Below are 27559 nucleotides of genomic sequence, written 5' to 3' on the forward strand. Positions count from 1 at the left end.
CCTCCAAGGCCAAACAACTAAAATTAAATTTTGATGGGAGCTCTTTTGGTAATCCAGGGAGGGTGGATATAGGGGGAGTTTTCAGAGACCATCAAGGTACAGTTGTGGCCTTATTCTCTAGGCCAATTGGATTTGGTGACTCAGTTAAGGCTGAGACAATGGCTCTCTTACAAGGACTAAAACTGGCAACACAGATGGGTGTTAGAGAGCTTGAAGTGGAAGGAGATTCCTTATTGGTTATTTCTTGGGCAAAACAAATTATTTCAGCTCCTTGGAAATATAAAATTGCCTTTAGGGAAATTGACTACCTTGCAAAAAGTTGTAACACTAGCTTTTGATAGGAAAAAAGAACAGCAAATGGGCTGGCAAATGTTCTTGCAAAACAGGGAGTGGACAGATCCACTCTATTTTGGGCAATATTGTAATCTGTAATAGTAAAAAGGGGGCATGGTAATCAGGGTGGCCAATCTGGTTTCTGCTGTATTTGGGATACTATGTAGCAAAGATTTTTTATTTATCAATAATACTATGTAGCAAAGATATGTAAACTTTTTTCAAGCATTAATAAATAACTCAATTTTCTGATAAAAAATTAAATATATAAAAAACAAAATTTATTGAAATGGAAAAAGAAGATTACAACAAGTTGATAAGATACCACCTAGCAAGAAAAGACAAAAAACGAACCCAAATGTAGCCACCACCCTCTTAAAACAATGGACTCAAAATTCCCAATCCATCAAAAGAAGCACCCAGAACCCCTAGAAGACATACAAAAGAAAAACCATGGAAAGTTTCTAGAATCATGGAATTAGTTTATAAATCTTCAAGGAAGTATTAGAAGTATAATTCCATATTTACGTCCCAAAAAACCATCACAAAGAACTTTATAAATCAGTTAGTTTTTAGCCAACTATTTTCTCTACACTAAATATAAATGTACTTACTTGACGTTTTGACTTTTGCCTTTTTTTTTCTATTAATTACGATATGATTGTGCAGGGAATAAAGTGTTGTTTTGGGAAGACACTTGGGCCAGTGAGTTTCCACTTAGAGATAGGTTCCCTACTCTTTACTCCCTTTCAAGCAACAAAGAAAAAGTAATCTCTTCCATGTTCATTAGTAATTCATGGGATCAGGGCTTGAGGAGAGGGTTAAGGGAGTCGGAAATGGAGATGGTGGATGAACTTGTTGCTCTTTTAGGGTCAGTTTATTTGGATCAATCTTGCTTGGATAGCAGAATTTGGAAACCCTTCCCCTCTGGTGTCTCCACTTGTGCTTCTTTTTATTATGTCCTTCAGTCCTCTAACCTTGCAGGGAATTTTCCAACAAAGGAGGTTTGGTGTAGCCCTGTACCTCCAAAAATCTGGGCTTTTTGCTGGGAGGTTGCACTCAGAAAAATCAGTACTCTGGAGTTGTTGCAAAGAAAAAGGCCAAACCTTTGCCCTTCACCCCATGTTTGTAGCCTCTGCATGGGTTCTGGTGAGAGAATCACACACCTATTAATATGTTGTCCTTTTGTGTCTTTTATTTGGTCTTGCTTTTCTTCTCTCTTTGATTGCAAGTAGACCCCTCCCCGGGATGTGGTAAGCCTTTTTGACCCAAACTTTTACAGGCAACCAAAGAAGTGCGGTAGAATCATGCGTTGGTCAATATGGGAAGAAAGAAATAATAGGATCTTTAAGAATGCTAAAAGGTCCAAGGAGGAAGTTGTAGAAGGAATAACTATTAAGGTTATTTATTGGTTGAAAACAAGTGAGTTGTTTAAAGACTTCTCAGCTGATGGCATCTACAGAAGATGGGGTGAGGTGGTAGGTATTACATCCCTAAAGCCTGTGGTACAGGAACTGTGGTCCCCTGTGGTATAGGAATTATGGTCCCTGCCAACATTCCAAAGCACAAATTTGAACTTTGATGAAAGCTCTATAGGTAATCCGGGCCCATCGGGTATAGCGGAGTATTTAGAGATGGGAAGGGCAGAATTATAGCCATGTTTTTAGGGCCAATAGAAAGAGATTCGTTAAGAGCAGAGGTGATGGCTTTACTTCAAGGTGTAAGATATGCCAAACAATTGGGGCTGCATCAAATGGAAATTGAAGGGGACAAAGTTGTTAATGGGGTCGATGCAGTCAGGTTGCTTGGAAGCATGGAAATATAGACAAATGATAAGGGAAATGCTCAATATAACAAGGGAGATTGGTGTGTGCTTCAAGGGGACAAGAAGGTCAACTAATGGGTTAGTGGATGCCTTGGCAAAACAAGGGACTGTAAGGGAGAACATGTTTTGGGTAGTGTTGTAATGAGTATGTAACTTGGGTCAACTTCATAATGGGGGGTTGATAATTGTACTTTGACATATTTTGAAATATTTTAATGAAGTTACCATTTCCAATAAAAAAAGAATACTCTTTGTAATTATATGTATTTTTCTTTTCATTTTTAATTATAGAGACTTAGTAAGTAAACCATATCAAAATATAAAGCCAATTATCTAATCACCAATTAGAGGCCATTAAAATTACAAAAATATTTTTTGCTTCTTCATTCATTCATCCTAATAAATATCTTTTTAAAAGACAATTAAAATTATAAAATCATTTTTTAGGGATTAAGAATTTAAGACCCTAACATGGACTAGTTTGGGCTTGCCCCAACGGGATTGGTCAAGGGTTTGGGGGCAGAGCCCCTAGCACTGCTGTTGGGACTTGGGCTTCAAAAAAGAGCAAAATGCACAACATTTGAAAAGGCACACCAAGCACATGCCTTTTAAAAATTGTTGCACCTGGGCGCAAGGCAAGGTGTACACCTTAAAATGCGTCTCAGACATGCCGTTTAAATCACTATCCCAAACACCAACTACACAAGGGTTTTACATGTATTGCGGAGCTATTCTTGAAGTTACCTATTAAGGGGAAGTTGGATTTTTTTTTTGTTTTTATTGTCTTTTCACTTGGTGATTTCTCATCACTTTTTCTTATATTCTTTCTTCCATTTAATTATTATTTTTACAATCAAACAAGAGTTATTTTAAGAATCTGAAGTCAGAATATGAGTGCACTTATGTGATACAAGTTATGGCAGAGAATAGTGTTGGTTAATGTAATTACAAGTTGTTTCTAGTGACTTTTAAAGAGTTCAGTTTGATAACAAAGTATATTTAGTGGGCTCTTCTGTGAGAGTTAGATCCGAATTTCTCTTAGTTTTTTTTCTAGTTCCTGTATTTCCATTCTGGATGATGATGGATAATTATTATTTTCCTATTATTTTATTTCTTGGCATACCATTATCGTACTTTTCTGAATCATCAATCCTTAAATAGCCCACCTATAATTCCCAATAAGTCAAGTCAATGCACTCCAAAGTTGCCCAAAAATCACCTGAAATAATTACTTGTACTACATAGGTTCCCCCGTTCTGGTTCAGCACTGTTCTACACCAACTTGCCACAGACAGATCGAGATAACTAGCTTGTTTGGTTTTACTAAAGTGTGTCTGTTGGTTATATAACATGACCATGACAGAAGTTATTCATTGCTAACATTTATTTTCTTATACAGAATGCAATTATCTTTTTATTCTCTCCTCTAAAATAATTTGTATATTATGGATAAAATAAAATAAAATAGAATTGCAGCATTTTTTTTTTTGCTTCGAGAATTGCAGCATGTTGCACCTAAATATATACCATTTTTTTTTGTATATAGCAATATTATGTTCCTTTATTCCTAATTCCTGATATTAGTTCAGGTTTTAAAATTCCAAGTATTTGAAAAGCAGACATGCCATTGATTCACCTATTTTTCTTCTGTTCTAATAAAGCCTTTGATCATTTCAATCATGCAAGAACACAAAAAATAGCATATCCTTACCATGCCATATCCTGCAGTCTTAGTGTTTCATTCAGAAACAGATTGCTAAATGCATGACAAACATTCCATTGGACCTGTTGAGAACACAATAATGTCAACATAGATTCCCTAATGCAGATTATTCCAGACAAGTATAATAGAAAAAATTTATTTCAAATTGCATATTGAAAGAAAGAATACCTTCACATTGCCAGTTGCTACACAAGAAAGAAATGCCTGAACCATTGTATCTAACCACTGGTTATGTTGCATATAAGTTATATCAGACAAGTTTCCTGAAGGGAGTGAACCGTGACTGGCTTTGGAATCATTACTTGAATGCAACAGTTCATTGATATTAGTGGTTAGAGGTGAACCCATACAAACTGGTTCATCCTTAGCACTGGACAAATGTGAGAAGTTCACAAATCTCGAAAGACTTCCTAGAGCCCTTACAGCATTTGATTTGATCTGAAGGAAAAGAAATACGACTTCATGAGCTACGAATAGAACAAGTTGATGAAAGAATAATATGAAAGGGCATGAGAACTGTTGTTAAGAGAATGCTCTAATGACTGAAATGGACATTTCCAGCAGGAACAAGAGTAACTCACAAAAACTAGACAAGCATAAGTGAACCAAATCAGAAATTTGAATTTGTATTTATTTTTTTCTTTCAGATTGATAAGGCGAAAAACAGCAGATGTTCCATTACAGAGTATAGCAAGCCAGTGTTGAATCCATCTTTAAATTATCTCCTATTCTTATGTTTCGGATATTTTTATTTATTTTTCATTAAGTTTAGGTTGGATGCAGCTAGTCACTTTCATATAGGAAACAATAAAATAGTAAAAATACATAAGATTAAATGGAAGAAAATAGATAAAGAGAGAAGAAATAGAGAGAAATTTTAGGGCTGGAAGCCCAACCCTGCCCAGCTCCGAAATTTCTGGGATTGGGCCTAGGTTTTTGTGTTCAGGCCCAACCACCCACCGGCCTGCATTAGGCCAGAAATTTTAGGGCTGAGCCTCGATCTGACACTTCAAGCCCAGCCCAAGCCCTACCTGACCCGCAATATATTATTTATAAAATTAAAAATATACTTGCATATATGTTTTATATATTATGTATTTAAATATTGTAAAATAACACATAATATATATAATATAATATAATATTTCATGTTATATGAATTGTATAATCCATTTTCGACATATATTTTGCCATATTATAAAATACAATATATATTTTATAAAATTTAATTTGGGACTTAGGCCCAGCCCAGCCTTACATTTCAAGATCGAGGTCTAGGTTGGGCTAGGCCAGGCCCATGGCCAGGCTATAGCCCTTAAAATAGGTGCTAAGCCTAGCCGGGCCCAGTCCAGCCTATCCCATGTTCACCCCTAGAGCCACTTTGAGAGGGGAAGAAGAATAGAGGAATGGACTTCCATTCCATTATTTATAATGATGCCCACCACAATTACAAAAAAGAGACCAAATGTCCTTGATAATATACCACCCCTCAACATATACATATATTATCACCACAACCCCATTGAGAATAGATATTAATCATTGAGTGATTTAAAAGGCGCACCTAGGCACACAGGCGAGGCACATTTTAGGGTAGGTGCCTCGCCTAGGTCCTAGGCGCAACACTTTCAAAAGGTGCATGCCTGATGCGCCTTGCACCTTTGTCCAGGCATGCGCCTTTGGAAATGCAATATTGTTCAAAAGGTGTGCGCCTTTTGAAAATGCACCTTTGCTAATGTTTTTGAGAAAATTTAACCAGAATTTATTGAGAAAAAAAGGGGGGGGGGAACAAGAGGAGATATACAAAGCAGGGGGGAACCCCTACAAGTTACAAAGGAGGAAGCTTGTCGCTATACAAATGCTCCAAATACACACCAAATTTAGCTAGGCCCTCTGCAGTATGATTGTGTTCCCTAGGAATCCAAACTAAGTTAACATTCAAACCATCCAAAGAATCCCAAGCTTCAGTCAGATAGTGATACAGTCTCCAAGGGCTCCCTTTTTTGTCTCTTAACCATTTTATCGTATTTGCTGAATCACCTGCAATGATCAAATTCTGAATTCCCAAATTCTTTATTATCCTGATTCTGGTGAGAGCAGCCATCACTTCAGCCTTTGTGGAGTCGGCCCAACCGATTGGACCACTAAAAGTCCAGCACATATTGCCCCTTTGGTCCCTTACTGTACCGGTAATACCTGCAAAGCCCAGATTGCCTAAGGCACAACCGTCAAAATTAAGGGTTATCGCACCATCACTGATGGAAACGGGAAGCCTCAAGGGAGTTTGCTGGGGATGAGGCAAAAACAGAAAGGGGTGAATATCTCTGGAAATATCATTGACTGAAAGTCCTTTAAACAGAGTTGAATTCACCGCCCAAAGGATGCAACGATAGGTAATATCTGAGACCAACTCCTCCAAGGTTCTGCTTTTATTGCTAATGTTGTTCATTCATTCATCTTAAATAAAATATCATCTTTTAAGGCAATTAAAATTATAAAATCATTATTTTTGTGTGAAAATTAAGAATTTAAAACCCTAATATGGACTTGTTTTGGCTTGCCTTGAGGAGCGTGGCACAAAGGCAGCTCATAGAATCAGGAATGTAATATATTTTACATCACATTAGCTACTTGAAGTAATGCAATTGAGGAAAAAAGAGATTGTGGGTTTTACATGCTTGAAAATGTTTTATATGTTTGATTTTATTTTTAAACTTTCATTTGAATACACATTACATGTTATGTTTATGTATTTTAATTTTAGATAATAGGTTTTTAAAACATTTATTTTAAAATTTAAGTTTATATTTTTTATTAATATTATGTTTAATATTTTTTTGATTTTTTGCATTTTTTTGAAAATTTTGGCATTTTTTTAATTTTCTGACTTTTTTTTTAGCCTTTTTTTTTTGTATTTTTGCACCTTGCTTCAAAAAGGCGTGTGCCTTGCCTTGCACCTTGCACCTCGGGCACAATCATTCCCATCTTGTTTACATCATCATGTAGCTTAGACTTTGGAACCCCTTTAGTTAATACATAAGCTAGCTTAAAATTAGACTCAACAAATAGAATACAAAGAGAACTCTTTCTCATATAAAATGACAACCGACCTCCATATGTAGGTTTCCACCCACAAATGGAAAATAATCATAAGTGGATGTGCATCCATCAATAAAACCAGCCCAATTAGCATCAATAAACACTTCAATCTTCATATGATCATGGCGTAAATATAAGATTCCTTGCTTGTGCTCTCCTTAAGAAAGAATTCTATCAACTATAAGATAGATGTGAATTATAAAATGCATGCAAAATACCAACAACCGGATCATCTACCACCAACAGAACCAGTCCAATTAGTATCACTAAACAATTCAATCTTCATATGATCATTGCATGAATATATGATTTACGATTCCCTTGCTTGTGCTCTCCTTCAGATAAACAAGAATTCTTTCAACTACAAGATGTGAACTATGAGGTGCTTGCAAAAATTGACTCACTACATCCATTGTATCAGAGATATCAGGCCAAGTCATACATAAGTATAGGAGTCTATAACGGGTGGCAATTGGGCAGGTTTGGGTTGAGCTTCAACCCAACCCATCCAACCCACCAACCCATTAACAGTCCATTTAGAAAAAATCAAATGGGTTGGGTTCCCACCTTGGCCCAGCCAAACCCACCCAACCTGTTTATCCTACATACATAAAAATATAACATACACTACAGAACATTATAAAACACAGAAAATGCAAAAAAAAAAAAAAACGGAAAACATAGAATATGAGAAAAAATAACTAAGTTGCAGAAAAAATATGACAGAAATTATAAAAATCAGAAGATGCTATAGAGGTCAGAGGGTCCGTTAACTTGAACTTTGATGGCAGCTCTATGGGTAATCCTGGCCCCTCTGGAATTGGGGTTGCTTTTAGAGATGGGGAAGGAAAAGTCATGGCCATGTTCTCTGGCCCGATAGGTGTGAGGGACTCACTTAGAGCAAAAGTTTTGGCACTCCTATAGGGGATCAGATTGGCTAAACAACTGGGTTTTCAACAGTTAGAAGTGGAGGGAGATTCAAAACTGGTAGTAGGTTGGATGTAAACAAACAGTTTGGAGACTTGGTCCCTTAGATAGCCTGTCAGGGAAATATTGTACCTAACAAGGGAACTTGGAGAACATTTTAAATGGAATAGATGATCAGCCAGTCCAATGGCCAATAACTTAGCAAAGCAAGGAATCAATAGGGAAAATCCTTTTTGAGTGTATTTGTAATTGCTTATTTTGAGGAGTCACCTAGATTTTGAAGGTGATAGTTGTACTAAACTTGCATTAATTTAATGAAAGCTACCTTTTCCCATAAAAAAAAAGGAACAGGTTGGCGAACCTAAGGACCAAGGGATTTAGGAGTAGGGAGCCTTATCCTAAGAAACACAACTTTACTAGGAAAGTGGCTTTGGAGATTCCCTTTTGAGAGTGAGACTATGGCACAAAGTTATAGAGAGCATTCATGGGTTGGAAGGTAATGGCTGGGACGCAAAAGTTGCTCCTCATGCTACCTTAGCTTCATCTTGGAAAGCATTTCATGAAGTCTACTCTACTTTCCTCAACTCCATTTGGTTTGATGTGGGACAAGGTAATAAAGTACATTTCTGGGAAGATCTTTGGGTAGGGGAAACCCCACTTAAAGACCAATTTTTTTAACTCCTTGCTCTTTCAAACCTTAAGGGGGAAACTGTGTCTAATTTGGGAACACCTTGTCCAAACGGTGTAAATTGGAATTTATGTTTCAGAAGGGGTTTTAGGGAAATGAGTGTGAGTCCTTAATCTGGTTGTTAGACCTGCTAGGGCACGTTCGTTTAGACCCGTCCATGGGTAGCTTCTTCAGATGGTCTCTTTACTTGTTCCTCTTTCTTCAAAGTACTTGCCTCACCTAGCCCCTAGTTGGGGATTTTCCTGTGAAAGAAATCTGGAGTAAGCCTATTCCCCCAAAAATTCAATATCTTTTTTGGGAAATCTTCCTTGGTAAGCTAAATACTTGTGATATGCTGCAGAGAAGAAAGCCACTTGCTTGCCTTTTTCCTCACATGTGCTCTCTTTGTAAGGAAAGTGGTGAGACCCTATCAAATTTGGGAGTTTTTTTGTGTTCTCTTTGGTTGCAGGTGGGCTCCCCCTCAAGATGTGGTATGCCTTTTCGACCCTGACTTCTTGAGGCAACCAAAGAAAAGAAGGATGGTAATGTAGAGAGCTACAAAGGCAGCAATATGCTGGGTGATGTGGGAAGAAAGGAATAACAGGATCTTCTTGGAGAAAAGCAGAACAATAGAGGAAGTGATAGACATCATAAAGGTGAAAGTAGCACATTGGGTAAAATCCTTGGATAACTTCTAAGTTTTCTTAGTCATAGACATCCTAAGAACCTGGACCAAAGTAGCAGTCTTCAAGAGTGAAAGAGAAAGTAAGGGTGGAGGGGAAACCTCCAGAAGGCAACAAAATCAAACTGAATTTTGATGGGAGCTCCCTTGAAATCTGGGATTGTCAGGTATAGGAGGAGTAACCAGAAATTGTAAATGGAGGATATTGGCTTTGTTCTCAGAACTGACTGGCACTGGGAATTCATTGAAGGCTAAACTGTGGACATTGCTACAAGTAAACAGTTGGAATTTAGGCATATTGAGGTGGAAGGAGACTCAAAAGTGGTCATTTCATGGGCTAGAAGCAACAGCCTTACCCCTTGGACTTTCAAACACTTGATTAGGGTCTAGGGAAGTGGAGAAGATTTCAAAGGAAGTAGAGGCTGATTTCAAATGGGTAAGAAGGAGTGCAAATTGGCTAGCTGATTCCCTTGCCAAAGAAGGGGCACTGAGGCATCAACTATTTTTGGCAGCTTTGTAATTTGGGACAGAAAAGTGTGCTAAAGTGGGAATAACACTCCCACCACCAATCATAATTACAAATAAAATATATTTTACTGATCAAAAAACAGAAAATACAATTAAACACTGGGCTTATTGGAGCAGTTGTTCAGCCTGTCAATAGGTTAAATAAAAATGCCACAAACAGCCATACACCATAATAAAAGTACCTGAGGCTGAGGATTAATTTTATATTTCACCTATGAAAACAGAAAAAGGTAATGGTTCATAACAAAAATTCAGAACAAGCTTATTGCTTTCATTAAGCAGCTGAGACCTCTTTACCTTGTCGCCGTCCTTAGTCAACCGCAGAGCACATTCAGCCAACAGGATTATATTCATGGAAAATAAATCAGAATCTGGGTCTACATGTTTTCCTGCAAGAAGAATAAATAGGGAACAGTGAATCAAATTCATGGAAAATAAGATGAATATAATAAAAGCACTCACTTAACACATTAGTTCACCTGCAGAACACCTCTGCAAGTTCAAATCACTTGCTCTGTGACGGAAAGAATCACATATGTTTGCTAAAGCCCAAGAGGCTGTTATTCGTACCTGAAGAAATATGTGATCGAGAGATACGTTCACCATCTTAAGATCCAAAACTAAACAAAAGAATTAGAAACAAGAAATTGATACAAGTAAATACCGAGACCAAGGGATCACGTATGTTAATCTCCACAGCATGGATAAACTCATTGAGGATCTTTGTGCTACAATATTAAAGCCTTCGGTAAATGGTCCATCCCCCAAACCAAGAAGATTACATAATAAGTGCAATAACCAAACTAAGAGGTAGCATAACATGAACATTGGAATTACCTGTAAGAAATTTGTGGAAAACATGCAATAACACCAATGGCCCGGCAAGCGGATGATTTAACTTGAGGAGCCTCATCATTTAATGCTGCACTAATCTAAAATGGGTTTTGAGGAATGAAATATCAGAAGATGCATCTGCATCCACTATATACAGAAAGCAAAGAGAGATTAAATACTTCAAGTACTTTTCTATCTAAACTTACAGAAGAAGAAATAATGAAGTTCTGTTTCTCCTTCGTGAGAGAGAAAAAAACAGAGGAAGTTATACCCGCAAAACAAGTAATTGACGTTGCTCTTACCTTCCAAAAGAAACAAAGAGAAAGCACTATGAATGAGAGATATCAATCTAGAAAAGCAACAAAAAGAACTGCATGCCAATCACATAGAGCAATGTCTCCAACTTGCACATAAAATAAAAGGATTTCCTGCTATTAGGCAGAAACATACAAACCTTTAGGCTCCATTTGGTTTATGGGATGGAAAGGGAAAAAAGGAATGTTTTCAAATATTCTTCTCTTCCCATGTTTGGTTTGTGGGATGTCATGAGATGAGATGGGAAAAAGGTAGGATTACTGCTCTCAATACTTGGGAAGTGGAAACAAACCATTTTGGTGTGAAACAAGTGGGAAAGCAAGGGGGAATTTGCTTAACGTAAGAAAACACCTTCCTTGTAGTCTTTTTAAGAGTTCATATTAGACCTGTGATCCAATAATTAATAAATTATTATTTAATAAGACATTAAAAATAAATTAATTAATAAATAAACCAAAGAAATTAACTAATAAAGCATTAATTAATTAACAAAAAATTAAAATCATTAACTAGGAGGTATTAATAAAATAAAATATTGATAGTAAAATGTAAACTAATAAAAATTAAAATATTAATTAATGTTAAATGACTGATTAATTAATAATAGTTAAGCAAATATTTCATCATTAAATTATTTAATAAATCAAGAAAAATAATTAAATAATAAAATCGTTAACTAATTAAAAATAATTAATAATACAAAGTAAAGTTAGTAATTAATAATACATATTCATCAAATAAAATATAAAATAATAAATATTAATTCTTAATTAATTAACTATTATTGATATTAATTAATTCACTAATTAAATGATTATAAATTAATTAATAAAATACTAATGATTAGTTAATAATAAAATATAAAAATAATAAAAAAATATATTATTAATTAATTAATTATTATTGTAAGTGGGGTTGATTTTCCCACTTTTTCCTTTTTGCAACCAAACAATGGAACTTGAAAATTTTCCACCCATTTTCCCTTTCTCATTTATCTCATCCCATCCTTTCCCCTCCCAAGAAAATCTTCCCTCAAATCAAGCACAGCTTTAATTACGTATGCAGATGGACACAAAAGGCAAAAGGCTAGAAAGAAGAAGAAAAAGTAACCTATTTCCAGTTAAATTCATAAAATACTTAGAATTGCAACCAACCAAACAAATTACAATTTTTCAACAGCTTAGTTACAAAGACTTGGAACTAATCAGAAAAAAATAATAATAATAACTCACTGCATAAAAAAGCAAAGACTTCAGCTAAATTCAGAAAGGTATAATTTATGTAAAGTTGAGAAGAATCACAGTCAACCTATAAAGTGAAAGATGATATAGTTTAGCAAGCCTACATTCTTTTTAGTAGAATTAGCAAGCCTACATCAAAGACTGTCAAACAGAGCATATCAGTGATAACAGCATTATGAAGCATCAAAGGTTGGATTGAACTAAATATGCAATTTTGTCCCTCTTGGAATGCCATCGCATTAGGAGCTATCAATAATGCACAAATATCGATAGGTATAGACATGGATATGGAAAATGGGGAGTCATCTTTCAAGAATTATGCCTTGCGAAATTTAATTAAATTTGTAGAGATAATGGGCCGAATGGGCCTTAGTTTCTTTGTTTTTCTTTAAGCTATGTTTATGACTTGTTTTAGTAGATAGTGGGCCTTAGTTATGGGCCTGTTTTCTTGTTTTTTATTGCTTTTTTATTGCTGTTTTTTGTGATGGATGCCCTACTAAGGGCATTCCTGTAATTGTCCTTATTTTTCACAACAGAAGAATAAAAGAGATCATTGGGGGCTGAAGAGAGTTTTTTTTTTTAAAACAACTCTCTTCTTCTTCCTTTTCTTCCATCTTCTTCCTCCATCACTTCTCTCTCTTCAATCTCCTTCTTTTCTCCTATTTCTTTTCTTTTAATTCAGATTATTGCAGGTGTGATTTACAACTTGGTATCAGAGCATGTTCTCACCTTCTTTTCTTTCTTCTCTCTTGGCCCATAGACAGTGTATGGAGAATTGAGAGGGTTTTTAGAAAGGTTTTGTGAAGTTTTCATCCCCAGTTGAAGCCCAAGGCAGGCTCTTGGAGTTTTTCCCCAAAAACCCTAAACAACTGGAGAAAACTAGTTACAGGTCCTAGAGACACTTTGAAGCTGGCGCTTGGAGATCAAAGGGTAGCCTTTTGATTTTCATTAAGGGCGATTTGAGTTGGACAGGGTTCTGGAACCTCTGGTAGGAGCAGTTGAACTTTCTCCTCTTCTCCCCTTCGAGCGAGTCTTGTGAAACTCTGGATTTGGCTGTTTGAAGAGTAGTTTTTTGCTTGGGGATAGCAATTCTAGCTTAGTTGAGGCTTATTTTGATCTCCGTTTCACTCAATGGAACAAACTGGAGGAAAAACCAAATATCCCATAGATTCCGGGTTTGGACATGGGGGCTCAATGGAGAATCTTTTTGGGGCAGTGACCATTGTGAAGTTCGGTGGGACCAATTATTTAGCCTGGTCTCAATCTATTAAGATACATGCGTGTAGTAGAGGGAAATGGAGTTATCACCGGGAACAAGAAGAAACCGGGGGAGGATGACCCTATCTATGAGAGGTGGATGCAGGAGAATTACACAGTAGTGTGTTGGTTAGTGAATTCTATGCAGCCACATATTAGCCAGCACTACTTGTGGATGGAAACTGCAAAGGAGGTGTGGTGATGTTGGTAGGATTGAATGTGGTAGAGTGGCTCACTGATTTTGTAGTTACAGCGAGTACAAAAGGGAAGGATAGGTGCTGGAAAGAACTCCAAGCAAAGATGGGAAGGAGATACGTGGTGGAATGCAGGAAAAATAAAAAAAGGATTCTTCATAACTCTCTCAGAGCATTTTAACAGTACCAGGAAGCAAATGGTATGCTTCCTGGAAGGAAGAAAGATCCAGGGGTGGACTGAAATAGCCAAGGCATTGAGAGAGTTTATGTCTAGAATGAAAATGAAGAAGGAAAAAGTTTGGGAAAAGAAGGTGAGAGAGGATCTCTCGAGGACAGAAGTGGACCTGGAGTCCCCTAACCAATTGGCCCCTACTGTGATGCAAGATGGAAATAGAGCGGCAATCTTGTTATTGGTAGATAAAAGAGAATGGTCCAGTAAGCTGGTTGTTGAAGTTGATAAACCGGGGAGAAGCTGGGAGGAGGTTGCTATTTTGGTGACAAAACAGTTGAGGATGAAAACCACATTTGTATTAATGCCTTTTGATGGGTGCAAAGCTCTGCTTGATCCTCTGGATAACAACCCAGCAGTTGAGGCTGTATGTATGCAAGATAAGCTGGGCTCGGTGAATATCTTCAGGTGGTCTCCTTCATCAAACTCGAAGGAATTCCCAGTAATGGATGGAGTAAAAGTGCGTGTGGTTGGTCTTCCCTTCCATCTTTGGAAGGATGAAGTAGCAGAAGCCATCACAGCACTGTGTGGAGCAAGGCTGGTTGGTGTCTTTTGGGGAGACCTCAGGTCCGTAGCACTTTTACTAAATGGGGTAAAGCCTGAGGAGATTCCCAGGAAAGTGAACCTGAGAGTAGAAGGAGCTTTCATGGCGGTCTGGTTGACTTCCTCCATTGAAGCTGAAATGTGGAGGGATGCTCAAAGGGAGGAAGATGGTAAGGCTGAAGAAGAAACCTTGCGTGGCAGCAAGGGGTTGGCAATCCTGCAAAGAAGAGAGATTTACACAGAAAAGGCCAAGCAAGGTTTTGGAAATCCAAAAGCCTTGCTGAAGATGGAAAGTCATAAGCATGTTCAACAAGGCACTAGCTGGGCCTCTGACAGAACATTTGCACAAGCTGTCACAGATGGCATTAAAACCAATTCCTTAAACACACATGGTCGTCTGGGAAAAGGTGACAAGGAGGTTGCAAGTTTGCTTGAATTAAAGTCACAAGACAAGTGGGAAGCTCAACCATTGGGCCACTTAAAGTTATTTAGGGCCCAACCCAATCCAGGCCAGGTAATAGGGAGTGGGCCTGGGTCAAATAATAGAAGAAAGGACAGAATAATTAGTGGGCTGAACTCTATGGGCTTATCTAAGGGGGGACAAAGGGTCCACCCAGCAGGTCCACATTACAACTCTAACTTGCAATTCTGGGCCAAGTAGACCCGAAAGGTTAAGTGGGCTATACTTAACTGACCCACGATCCAGGAGGGCGCGTGATGACTTAAAGGTGCACGTGACAAGGCATGAACCTAAGGCAGACAATAAAATGGGTATACCATTGTCTTCATCGAGCTCTCTCTCTCGCTCGAACAGTTCAGCGCAGGTATCCAGTTCTTTACAGTGGAGACCCTCGAAGAAGATGGTACAATGTGACCTGGAGGGCCATAACCCGAGGTGTGTGAAGAGCAGTGCGGATTCCAACTCAGATTCGGACAGATTGACAGATGTTGAAGAAATCTCTGACTCGGATTCAGAAGCTGGAGAAACCATCAGCTTGGGAAGTATCGACCTCCAAAAACCAAAAGATATGATGGAAGAGGATAGCTTAAACACTGATCTACTATTCCTAGAGGAAGAAACGGATCTGCAAGACCCTGGAAATGTCCAAACGCAAAGAAGATTGAGCCTTAACAGTGGCGAACATAGATTTCCCAAACCGGGTATGCCAGACAAAAGTCAGATGGAGTTGGAAACACTTAAAGAGGTGCGGCAGATAGCATCCCCGCCAACAAAACGAGTCTATTCCATGGATGCAGCATAGTCAGGTTTTCAGGCCAGAGAGACAGGAATCAGACATGGAGCCTTACCTAAGGGTTCGCACAGAGGGAAAGATTAGCAAAGTTTCTTTGACTGTAGAGGGCGAAAAAGTACTGGTTGAACCTAGTCCAACTCCACGGCTGAGTCAGGAAAAGGGGAAGGGCCAAGTCCTGACTCCAAGAATTGATACTCAACATCCGATCCACATACTACCATCTCTGCTACATTCAGGTAAGCCTGTCCATTTGGGTTTAGATACTAATATGGGTTCTTTGCCTGTAACAGATGTCCTGGAATCTCAACCAGACCAACTAATTGGCAGCAAGGGAGTGGCGATTGATATTGATGGAGTCCGTACTGAGAAGGGTGTTGGATTGGTAGAGAGGAATCAGGAGGAATTAGAATGGATTTGGGGGCAGATTTGTGTCCTGTTGAAGGAAATGTTAGAGGTGATTCCAAATAACCCTGAATCTGAGGCAAGATCCAATGGATTGGGGCAAGAATTAGGAAATACAGGGCAGAACAGGAAGTTAGTTGGAAATAAGGGTAGGAAAAAGAAGAAAAAGTCTGAAGTAGAGAGACTAATAATGGACATTGAAGGGGATATCGAGTTTAGTGGCAGAGGGGAAAGGAAAAAGGGTTCTAAATGAGGGAACACAATACTGGAGGGCTAAATTCTTGAAGGTAAATGAAGATAATCAGTTGGAATGTAAGGGGTTTGGGCAGTGCTAGAAAGAGGAGATCGATTAAGGAGTTACTTAGGAGAGAAAGACCTGATGTTGTGATGCTGCAAGAGACAAAATTAGCTGAATTGGATAGGAGATGGGTTAGAGAGGTTTGGAAAATAAGAGGGGTAAGATGGTGCTCAGCTCCGTTGTGGGTAGCTTCGGGGGGGAATAGTTACATTGTGGAGGGAGGACTTCGTAGAACCAGTAGAGGATTTAATAGGAAACTTCACTATATCCCTAAAATTCAGGATGGTGGAAGATGGTTTCATTTGGGTGCTAACAAATGTGTATGGTCCAACTAATCACAGAGAGAGGAATGAGTTATGGGAGGAGATTCATGGAATTCAAGGTTTATGGGAAGGCCCTTGGTGTTTGGGAGGCGACTTTAATGCAATAAGATTCACAACTAAGTCAAATAATCCCAGACAGGCCATCGCAACTAGTATGAGGAAGTTCAACGAATTCATTAATTCTTGTGAGTTAGGAGAGATTCCTTTGCTATAGGCTACCTACACCTGGTCCAACTTCCAAGAAAACCCAATTTGCTCGAAGCTTGATAGGTTCTTATTTAATGAGGGTTGGGAGAGCCATTGGAAAGGTTTGGTGGCTAAGGCCCTACCTAGGATAACCTATGATCATTGCCCTATAGAAGTAGGACAAGAACCTTTTGGTAATGGGCCCAGATCATTCAGATTTGAGAATATGTGGCTGACACATCCGGATTTTTTGCCTAAGGTTAAGGAATGGTGGAGGGAAGAGATGAGAGAAGTGAAATGGAATGGGGTTTGATTCCACAAAAAAAGAATGGAATAGGCAAAATAAAAGAATGGAATAGGGATCAATTTGGAAGAGTGGAGGAGGTAAAGGCTAGATTATTGATTTAGATTGAGGATTTAGATGCAAAAGAATCCCAATGAATGATGGATGAGCAAGACAGAGAAATAAGAAGGAAACTGAAAAAGGAGTTAGAGGAGATTTTGTTGAGGGAGGAGATTTCATGGAGACAAAAATCTAGACATAAGTGGATCAAGGAAGGGGATGGGAATACCAAATTTTTTCATGCTATGGCTAATGGGAGAAGAAGGAAAAATTTGATACTAAAGATGGAGGTTGATAGTGTGGAGATAACCTCTCAAGAGGAGATTGCTAGTAGGATTGTGGATCATTTCAAATCAATCTTTTAGAGACCTTTAGAGAATCGGTTAATAGTGGGGGAGGAGAATTGGCCAACTTTGAACCAAACAGATAGGGGATGGCTAGAAAGAATGATTGAGGAAGAGGAAATTAAACAAGCTGTCTTTTCTATGGATAGGGCTAAGGCACCAGGTCCAGACGGATTTACAATGGCTTTTTATCAGGATTGTTGGGACATAGTCAAAGAAGATTTAATTGGAGCCTTTAGAGAATTTGAGGACAAACATGTTGTGGATCCTGGAATCAATGCCACCTTTCTAGCCTTAATTCCTAAAAAGACTAATACCAAACACCCCAAAGATTTTCAGCCAATTAGCCTGGTGACAAGCATCTATAAGATTATGGCAAAAGTGCTCTCTAGGAGGATCAAAGCAGTTCTACCTTCTCTCATTAGCCAAGCACAAGGAGCCTTTACACAGGATAGACAAATTACGGATCAGATCCTTATTGCAAATGAGAGTGTGGAAGAGATGAGGAGATCGGGTAGAAAAGGATTTGCCTACAAACTGGACTTGGAGAAGGCCTATGATTTAGTGGATTGGAGTTTCCTGCTGGAAATGTCAAGAAGACGTGGATTTGGGGATAAATGGTGTAATTGGATAAGAAGATGTTTAAATTCTTGCCATTATTCTGTTTTGGTGAATGGGGTTGTTAAGGACTTCTTTCCAGCCAATAGAGGTTTAAGACAAGGTGATCCACTTTCCCCTTTCCTCTTTACTTTTGTTGTTGATGTCTTCAGTAGAATGATCTCCAAAGCAGATGAGGAGGGCCAAATAAAGGGATGGAGAATAGGGAACAGAGGCATTCCAGTAACTCACTTTCAGTTTGCTGATGATATTGTTATTTTCTGTGAAGGGAATGAGTTAAGTAAGGTGGAGAACCTTAAGAATCTAAATAAGAACCTTTGAGAGTGTCTCCAACTTGAGGGTAAACTTTGATAAAAGTTGTGTGGCTGGAGTAAATATGGAGAATAGGGAGATTGAATCCATTGCAGAGTGCTTAGGTTGCAACATTTCTTCTTGGCCTTTGACATACTTAGGGCTACCCTTAGGAGCTAACCCTAAAGAAAGTAGTTTATGGGCCCCTATTGTGGAGAAATTTGATAAATTCTTGATGGCTTGGAAAAAGAATTACATCTCAATAGGGGGTAGGCTGACTTTAATTAAGGCTACACTTGCCAATCTTCCAACCTACTTCCTTTCAGTGTTCAGGATTCCTCCAAGGGAGGCTAAGAAATTGGAGAAGAGAATGAGGGACTTTTTGTGGGAACCAGGAGAGGTGAAAAATGATCATTTGGTTAGATGGGAGATAGTTAACAAACCAAAGGAAGAAGGGGGTCTAGGGATAGGGAACATAGTGCTGAAGAATGTAGCCCTTTTAGGGAAGTGGTTATGGAGATGGCCCCGAGAGAGAGAGAGAGAGAGAGAGAGAGACTATGGCATGAGGTGGTGGAAAGCATATATGGCTGCTCTGGAAATGGTTGGGATTCCGGGATATCTCGTTAAGCTACCCTCACAACACATTGGAAGGCTATATATGGTATCCTCCCCCGCTTCCTCAGTTTGATCAGGTATGATGTTGGTTCTAGTAATGCCATTCAATTCTGGGAGGATATTTGGGTGGGTACTCAACCCCTCAAAGATCGTTTCCCCTCACTCTATTCCCTTTCCTGTCACAAAAATGAGCCAATTGCAAACTTTCTCCCGAGCCCATTAACCCCCTTGTCTTTAAACTGGGATTTCAGTTTTCGTAAAGGGTTAAGGGATGGCGAGTTGAGTTGTGTTGTTGAGCTAAATCCTTTCTAAAATCCCTCAGTTCTGACCCCATTTCCCAAGGTTTCCCTTTCAAAGAAGTCTGGGCGCGACCTATTCCCCCCAAAATTGTTGTATTCTGCTGGGAAGTCTAATATGGGAAAATCAATACTTTGGAAAACATACAGAAAAAGAGACCCTCTCTTTGTCTTTCCCCAAATTGGTGTTCCTTGTGTAAAGCCAAGAATGAGGACTGTTTCCATTTGCTGATCTCCTATTCATTTGCTACAGCTTTATGGAATTGAAGCCTTTGTTTATTTGGAGGTAGGTGGTCTTTGCCTCCCGATTTAAGGTCATTATTTAACCCATCTTTTTTTTGTTTGGCACACTAGAAGAGGCAAAGTCATGTGGAAATGTGTCAGGGCAGCCAGTTTGTGGACTCTTTGGGAGGAAAAGAATGGAAGAATTTTTTCAGAGAAGGAAAGAGGGTTAGATGAAGTGAAGGACTGCATCCTTACAAGAACAATCCATTGGCTGAAAACATTAGATATGTTTGATAATTTCCCCTTTGATGACTTGTGGAGGAATTGGTTAATAATAGATAACACTTCAACAAAGAAGAACAAAATCTTGTCATAATGGGTTCCACTTTTGGAAGGTGTCATCAAGTTGAATTTTGATGGAAGCAGCCAAGGTAATCCAAGGCCTTCAGGTATAGGGGGTGTCCTGAGAAATAAGGACAGCAACATTATCTCCTTATTCTCAAGACCGGTGGGAGGAGACTCCACAAGGGCAGAAATCCTTGCTGCAGTACAAGGAATTCAGATTGCTAACCAGCTTGGGGTGGAGCATCTCCTAGTTGAAGGGGACTCTCAGGTAGTAACAGGATGGCTTCTAAACCTGGATACTACCATTTAGGGCTACAAAGATCTCATCAAAAAGTAAAGTGGTTAACCAGCAATATGAGAGTTGAGGAAAAATGGGTTAGCAGGTCTGCTAATTCTATGGCTGATTCTTTAGCCAAACATGGGGTTTCTAGGGAAGACCTTTTTTGTGCTACTTTATAAACTATTAGTAATCTGGAATTTGTACTTAACTAGCCCAGAGAGGTTGCAACTCGTGCCTCTATTCAGGGACTTTGTACTATTGTTTATTGCTCATTAATAAACTTATTTCAATCACCAAAAAAAAAGATAATGTCACAAAGACCTATTCCCAAAAATTAAATGTTGCCCAAGCTTACAAATTAAAAAATGATGTGAATAATCTAAGACAGGGGGAGAAGCCCTTAATTGTTTACTTCTCCATGCTAAAATCTCTTTGTTAGGAGATTGATTTGATGGAGATTGTGGTTTGAGGGTGTACAAAGGATGCTAAAACACATAGGAAGCTGGTGGAAAGAAATCAGGTTTTTGAGTTCTTTAGTGGACTCAACCCAGAGTATGATATTGTGAGACAAAATGTTTTGGTGAAAGATGAGGTGACTTTCTCTCAAGGTTATGCTATGGTGAGTAGTGAGGAGAGCAGGAGACAAGCTCAGTCTGTAGAGTCACTGATGGATCACCATGCTAATGTCGAGATGAAGCTGAAGGTTAGCACTGGGAAGAAAGATGTTTGTGAATACTGTAAGAAGCCTAAACATACTAAAGACACCTGTTGGAAGCTACATCGAGAGCTTATACCCGCCAGACTCAAGAATTCAAACAATGGAAAAAGGAACGAGAATGTGAAAGGTGGAAATGCAAATGTAGCCACCTCCTCACAGAGTGAATAGGGAAAAGTGGTGAGAACTTAGTGGAAGAGCAACTAGCAGCCACCAAGGTTGAGTATGAGAAGTATGGCCGAATAATTAGTCACTTGGAGTCTACTACTACAGCACCTACTTCATTAGAGACAATTCCCTCTTCATCCGCACATGCCCATTCAGGTATTTGTGCTACTGCGAATCATGCTTCTATCTCAGGTAATCATAGGATCCCTTGGATAATTGATTCTGGTGCCTCTAACCACATGACTAGTGTGTCCCAATTATTTTCTACTTACCAGCTTTTATCTGGCCAAGATAAGATCACCCTTGCTGATGGCTCTCTTGCTTCCATCTCTGGCAAGGGAAACATCAAAGCTTCAAGCACCGTCACCTTATCCTCAGCTCTTCATGTTCCTAAATTAAACACTATTTTTCTTTCAGTTAGTAATTTGACAAAATCTTTGAATTGTAGTATGACCTTTTTCCCTTCTTACTGTGTTTTTCAGGACATCGACTCTGAAAAGGTGATTGGGAGTGGCCATGAGGTGAGTGGGATATACCTGTTGGGTTTGCCTAGACAAAGTCAAGTATCACCTCTGAGAGCAGCTTTTGGTTCAAATGTATCAGAGTCGGTTAGTTGTATTATGTTATGTCATTATCGTTTGGGTCATACTTCTTTTTCTTTGTTGTATTGTGAGTCATGCAAGTTGTCAAAGCATTGTAGAAACTCTTATTATGCAAGTAATAAAAGATTTGCAGTTCCTTTTCATATTGTTCACTCTGACGTATGGTGGCCATACCATTTACCTTGCATGGGTGGTTATAAATATTTTATTCTATTTATTGATGATTTTTCTCGTTACACCTAGCTTTATCTTATGCGTTCCTATGCTAAAATACCCAAACTTGTAAAACAATTTCATGAATTTGTGCTTACCCAATTTGATAATCACATCAAGATATTCCGATCAGATAATGCTAAGGAATATTTTGAGAAGGATCTTGTATCATACTTTGAGAAGTTTGGGGTTATACATCAAAGTTCTTGTCCTCGTACTCTAGAACAAAATGGAGTAGTAGAGAGAAAGAATCGGACATGTTGAAGTAGCCAAGAGCATCCTTTTTGCCTCCCATGTTCCAATGAGATTTTGGGGTGATGCAGTGATGACAGCTACCTACCTTATTAACTGCATGCCTTCTCGAGTCTTGAGGTTCAAATCTCCCTTTTCTGTTCTGTTTCCTGAGAGTGAATTGTTTCCTATTCCCTTGCGTGTCTTTGGGTGCACATGTTATGTTCATGTCCCTAGCTCTCAGAGACATAAGTTTGAACCCAAGGCCTGAAAGTGCATTTTCTTAGGGTATGCCTTCACACAAAAGGGCTATTGTTGTTTTGATCCCATTAGTGGAACTCGTTTTGTCACCATGGATATTACCTTTGTAGAGTCACTTCCATTTTATGGTCATTCTTCTAGGGGGAGCATTCCATTGAACTGTTTTCTTCACCACTTCCTCTACCTTCTCCTGTTGATCCTGAGGTTGAGTCTCCTATGGTTCCTTTTGTTCCAGTGGCAGAGCCTTCGTCTCCCAGTTCTACCATTCCTGCTACTCCTACTACTACTACTAGTCCTCCAATTTTCATTACCCATCTTAGTGTTCAGAGGTGGTACCAGAAACAAAGGCTATGGCATGATCAGGTTGTTCCCTCATCTATAGTTGAGCCTCGGACACTCTCAACCCCTGAAGAGAGGACAAGTCCTTCATCTCCTGCTCCAGAGCCTTCCTTCCCAGACTTAGACCTACTTATTGTTGTGAGAAAAGGTAAGAGGAAATGTACAACACATTGTATTTCTAGACACCTGTCTTATAGCCTATTATCCCCATCTTATTATTCTTTCTTAGCTTCCATTTCTTCTTAACCTATACCCAAGTTAGTTATAGAGGCTTTGCCTAAGCTAAAATGGAGGGACGCTATGAGAATTGAAATAGAAGCACTTCATAAAAATCATACTTGGGATATTGTGGATTTGCCTCATGGGAAGGAACCAGTGGGATGTAAGTGGGTGTTCACTATCAAGTATCATGTTGATGGCACCGTTGAGAGATATAAGGCTTGGCTAGTAGCCAAGGGTTATACTCAGGTATATGTTGTTGATTATATGGAGACTTTCTCACTAGTTGCAAAAATGGCCGCAGTGAGAGTTCCGTTATCCTTGCCAATGAGTTATGACTGGCCCTTATATCAATTTGATGTGAAGAATGATTTCTTAAATGGATTCTTGACTGAAGATGTTTATATGTCACTTCCACCGAGTATGTATGGTAAGGAAATGCAAGGCAAGGTATGCAAGTTGAAGAAATCTCTTTATGGCCTCAAGAAATCTCCACGAGCTTGGTTTGATAGATTCATAGCTGCACTTGTAGGGTTTGGCTATACACAGACACAATCCATCATACCTTGTTTGTAAAGAGGAGAGGCACTCAGGTTACCTTCCTCATTGTTTATGTTGATGATATTGTCGTTACAGGGTGTGATATAGAGGAAGTTCAGTCACTCAAGACATTCCTTAACTTAAAATTTGAAATTAAGGATTTAGGGAAATTGAAATATTTCCTAGGAATTGAAGTTGCTAGGTCTAAAGATGGCATCTTCATCTCCCAATGGAAGTATGTGTTAGATCTTCTCACGAAGACTAGGAAACTTGGTGCCAAATCTGTTTCTACACCAATTGATGCTAACCATAAACTCACAGCTAATAATGGTGAGCTTTTGGAAAATAGGGGAGTGTTCTAGAGACCTTTGGAGAAGTTGTTATACCTTTGCATGACACAACTAGATATCTCGTATGTTGTTAGTGTGATTAGTCAATTTATGCATGCCCCTAGAGACACACATATGGCTGGTATAGAACGAGTTCTATGTTACTTGAAGGGAACTCCAGAAAAGGGTATCCTCTTCTCTAGGCATGGATACATAAAGCTAGAGGCTTACACAAATGCCGATTGGGCTGGTAGTATTGATGATAGGAAATCTACATCGGGTTACTGTACCTTGGTTGCAGAGAACATTGTCTCCTAAAGGAGTAAGAAACAATCAGTAGTAGCCAAGTCTTTGGCTGAGACAGAGTATTGGGCAATGGCATATGGAGTTTCAGAGTTGTTATGGCTCAAGTCACTTATAAAGGAGATGGGTATTAAACATGATAAGCCCTTAATGATTTACTGTGATAATCAAGCTGCGATCAACATAGCTCACAACCCAATTTAGCATGATAGGAAAAAACACATTGAAGTTGATCAACATTTTATAAGAGAAATGGTAGATTCTGGAAAAGTTTGCCTTCCTTTTATTGCCTCAAAGCAAATAGTTAGCAAATGTTTTGACCAAGGGTGTACCCAAGGCAAAGTTACAACATTTTGTAATCAAGCCAGGCATGACTAATATCTATGCTAGCTTGAGGGGGAGTGTAGAGATAATGGGCCGAATGGGCCTTAGTTTCTTTCTTTTTCTTTAAGTTATGTTTATGACTTGTGTTAGTAGGTAGTAGGCCTTAGTTATGGGTCTGTTTTCTTGTTTTTTATTGATTTTTACTGTTGTCTTTAATGATGGATGCCTTACTATGGACACCCCTGTAATTGTCCTTATTTTTTACAATAAAAGAATAAAAGAGATCATTGGGGGCTAAAGAGAGTTTTTTTTTAGAACTCTCTCTTCTTCTTCCTTTTCGTCCATCTTCTTCCTCCACTTCTCTCTCTTCAATCTCCTTCCTTTCTCCTATTTCTTTTCTTTTAATTCAGATTATTGCAGGTGTAATTTAAAACTAAATTTTTAGCTTGTACATATCCTTTTATAGTATAATTTGTACATACCATTTTAATATTTTGATAGTATTAATGCTATAAAAGGTACTTCTATTAGTATCCATGTAATATCCAATATCGTATTCGACAAGTATCATACCCGACACTAATATGAATCCAAGATTTGCTCCTCACAAAGAGTGTCTCAAACCAACCTCACAGTGCTTTCAACCATGCATTGGGAACATCTCCTGTACTTGTATGGTGTCATTCACAGGAGATGTTTCCCAATGCATGGCTGTGATGTGCTGTTAGATTGGTGCAAGGCGCACTCTGTAAGGAGCAAATCTGGTATCAACTAATACACAAGGCATGTATAGGTATCCAAGATCATAAGGAGCTATTCAAAAACTCTATGCCTTGCCAAATTTAACTAAATTTCTAACTTGTACAGATCTTTTTACAGTATAATTTGCCAAATTCAACTATTTTTTGAGTGCTAATGCTATAAAGTACATCTATCAGTATCCATGTAGTATCCAGTATCATATTCAACAAGTATTGTACCCAACACTAATACACTAGGCATGTACAGGTATCTAGGATCATAAGGAGCTATTCAAAATCTTAGATCAAAAGTAGTTAGATGTTTTAACAATGTCTAATAGTATTTAGCCTTTGACCAAATACTGGTTTGCAAGTATTTAGAGGTTTGAAATGCTTTCAAATAAAAAATAATAATTTGGAAAAGAGCTGTATTGCAGGAATGAACTTTGAGGAAGGAGATATAGCTTCTATGGCAGCCTGCTTGAGTGCTCTACCACCAATTGATGTCCAATTTTAGAAAGTAGTTTTTGGTACCAATATTTAGGTGCTAATCCTAAGGGAAGTAGTTTTCAGAGTCCAATTTTAGAAAGGTGTGCAAAAAAATTAGTGGGGTGGAATTACATTTCTTTGGGAGGTAGGATTACCCTAGTAAAATCAACCCTTACAAACTTACCAGTTTATCATCTCCCAATCGTCAGAATACCACAAAGAGAGGCAAGGTAGATAGAGAAAGACCATTTGGTCAAATAGGCAACAGTATGTAGAAGTAAGAAAAACTAAAAAGGGAGGGTTGGCTAATGTGGTAAACAAGTAGACCTATTCATGGGTCGGGCTCAGGCTTGGCTTTTGCCAAAATTTGAATGGGCCCAGCCCCAAAGCCCGACAGAGTGTAAAGTTAGGCCCAAGCCTGGCCCATGAACAGGTCCATAAATTAGAGTGGAGAGGTTATGGCATGAGGTATTATCTAGTATTCATGACAAAGTGGAAAGTGTGAACAGGTCTATAAATTAGAGTGGAGAGGTTATGGCATGAGGTATTATCTAGTATTCATGACAAAGTGGAAAGTGGCTTAAGATACAGGTGTATCTTACAGGGCTACTCTGGCGTCACCTGGAAGGCTATTCACGGTGTCCTTCCCCTTTTTCTCAATGTTATAAGGTATGACGTGTGCTTTGGGAATTCTGTTTGGTTTTGGGAAGATACTTGGCTTGGTAATTATCCTTGCAAGGACCTGTTTCCATCTTTGTTTTTCATCTCTTGCCTTATCCCAACATTGATGTCAAGCTTCACTACCCTTCCTTTACTTCCCACTAGGTCACAATTGGAACTTTGGCTTTCATAGATGGCTGAGGGATGATGAGTCTGAGTTCCGGGTTAACCTTTTGTGTATCCTTGATAATGTCTGCTCTAATCCCTCTAAAACTGGAGATGAGTTGGACCCCTCATCCCAAGAGTGTTTTATTTATTTATTTATTTTGATAGGAAACGGTAACTTTCATTAGATAAAACAGAAGAAACAACTGTCACCTTCCAAAGTAAAAGGTGACCCCTGAATAACAAATATCTTACAACACTGCACAAAACAAAACCTCCTGATTCACCCCTTGTTTTGCTAGGTTGTCAGCTAAAGCATTTGCTGACCTCCTAGATCAATACACTTCTGCACCCAGCTCCCTTGTGAGGCTCAATAATTCCCTTACATGTTGTCTAAGGGACCACATTCCCAAACTATTTGATTGCAGCCAACCTAGTACTAATTTTGAATCCCCCTCCACTTCTAACTGTTGAAAACCCAATTGCTTGGCCCATCTGAGCCCCTGGAGGAGCGCCAAAACTTCAACTCTAAGCGAGTCCCCCAAACCTATTGGACCAGAATACAAAGCTAGGATTTTTCCTTCCGCATCTCTAAACACACCCCCTATTACAGAAGGTCTGGGGTTCCCAATAGAGCTACCATTAAAGTTCAGTTTGATATTACACTGCAAATGAGGGGACCAAACTGCTTGTATGGTAGGTGATGAATTAGAAACCTTGCTAAAATACTCCAGCCTCTAATCAAATCATCTATAGAGACATCCTTGAACAAGTCAAGAGTTTTCAGCCAATGTACTGCCTTGATGGTGATCCCTTCAATAACTTCAGGAGCTGATTTTTCTTTCCCTTGGAAAATCCTATTGTTTCTCTCTTCCCACACTGCCCACAAGATAGCTGCCCTCGTTCTTCTCCACATCACCCTTCCTTTCTTCTTTGGTTGTCGGAAAAAGCTAGGGTCAAATAAATCCACTACACTTGTGGGAGGAGTCCACCTACAATCAAAGAGAGAGGAGAACCAATCCACAAGATAGCTGCCCTCGTTCTT

At 38.7% G+C, this 27559-nt stretch overlaps 1 protein-coding gene across 4 annotated transcripts in view; it reads right to left on the reverse strand.

Moving 5' to 3' along the window:
• Positions 1-27559, reverse strand: part of LOC104593042 (ARM repeat superfamily protein) — a 93234-nt gene that overhangs the window by 15412 nt on the left and 50263 nt on the right. For all 4 annotated transcript variants that reach the window (XM_088900441.1, XM_010252701.3, XM_010252692.3 and 1 more), the window contains 7 exons: positions 10825-10920; positions 10622-10716; positions 10449-10512; positions 10264-10354; positions 10082-10173; positions 4050-4319; positions 3870-3943 (listed from right to left, as the gene is read on the reverse strand). In XM_088900441.1, coding sequence (XP_088756567.1) covers positions 3870-3943; positions 4050-4319; positions 10082-10173; positions 10264-10354; positions 10449-10512; positions 10622-10716; positions 10825-10920 — 782 coding nt within the window. The remainder of the gene's footprint in view (positions 1-3869; positions 3944-4049; positions 4320-10081; positions 10174-10263; positions 10355-10448; positions 10513-10621; positions 10717-10824; positions 10921-27559) is intronic.

This window comes from Nelumbo nucifera, chromosome 3 (genome assembly GCF_055504915.1).
Source record: "Nelumbo nucifera cultivar China Antique chromosome 3, China Antique-T2T, whole genome shotgun sequence".
Lineage (NCBI taxonomy): Eukaryota > Viridiplantae > Streptophyta > Magnoliopsida > Proteales > Nelumbonaceae > Nelumbo > Nelumbo nucifera.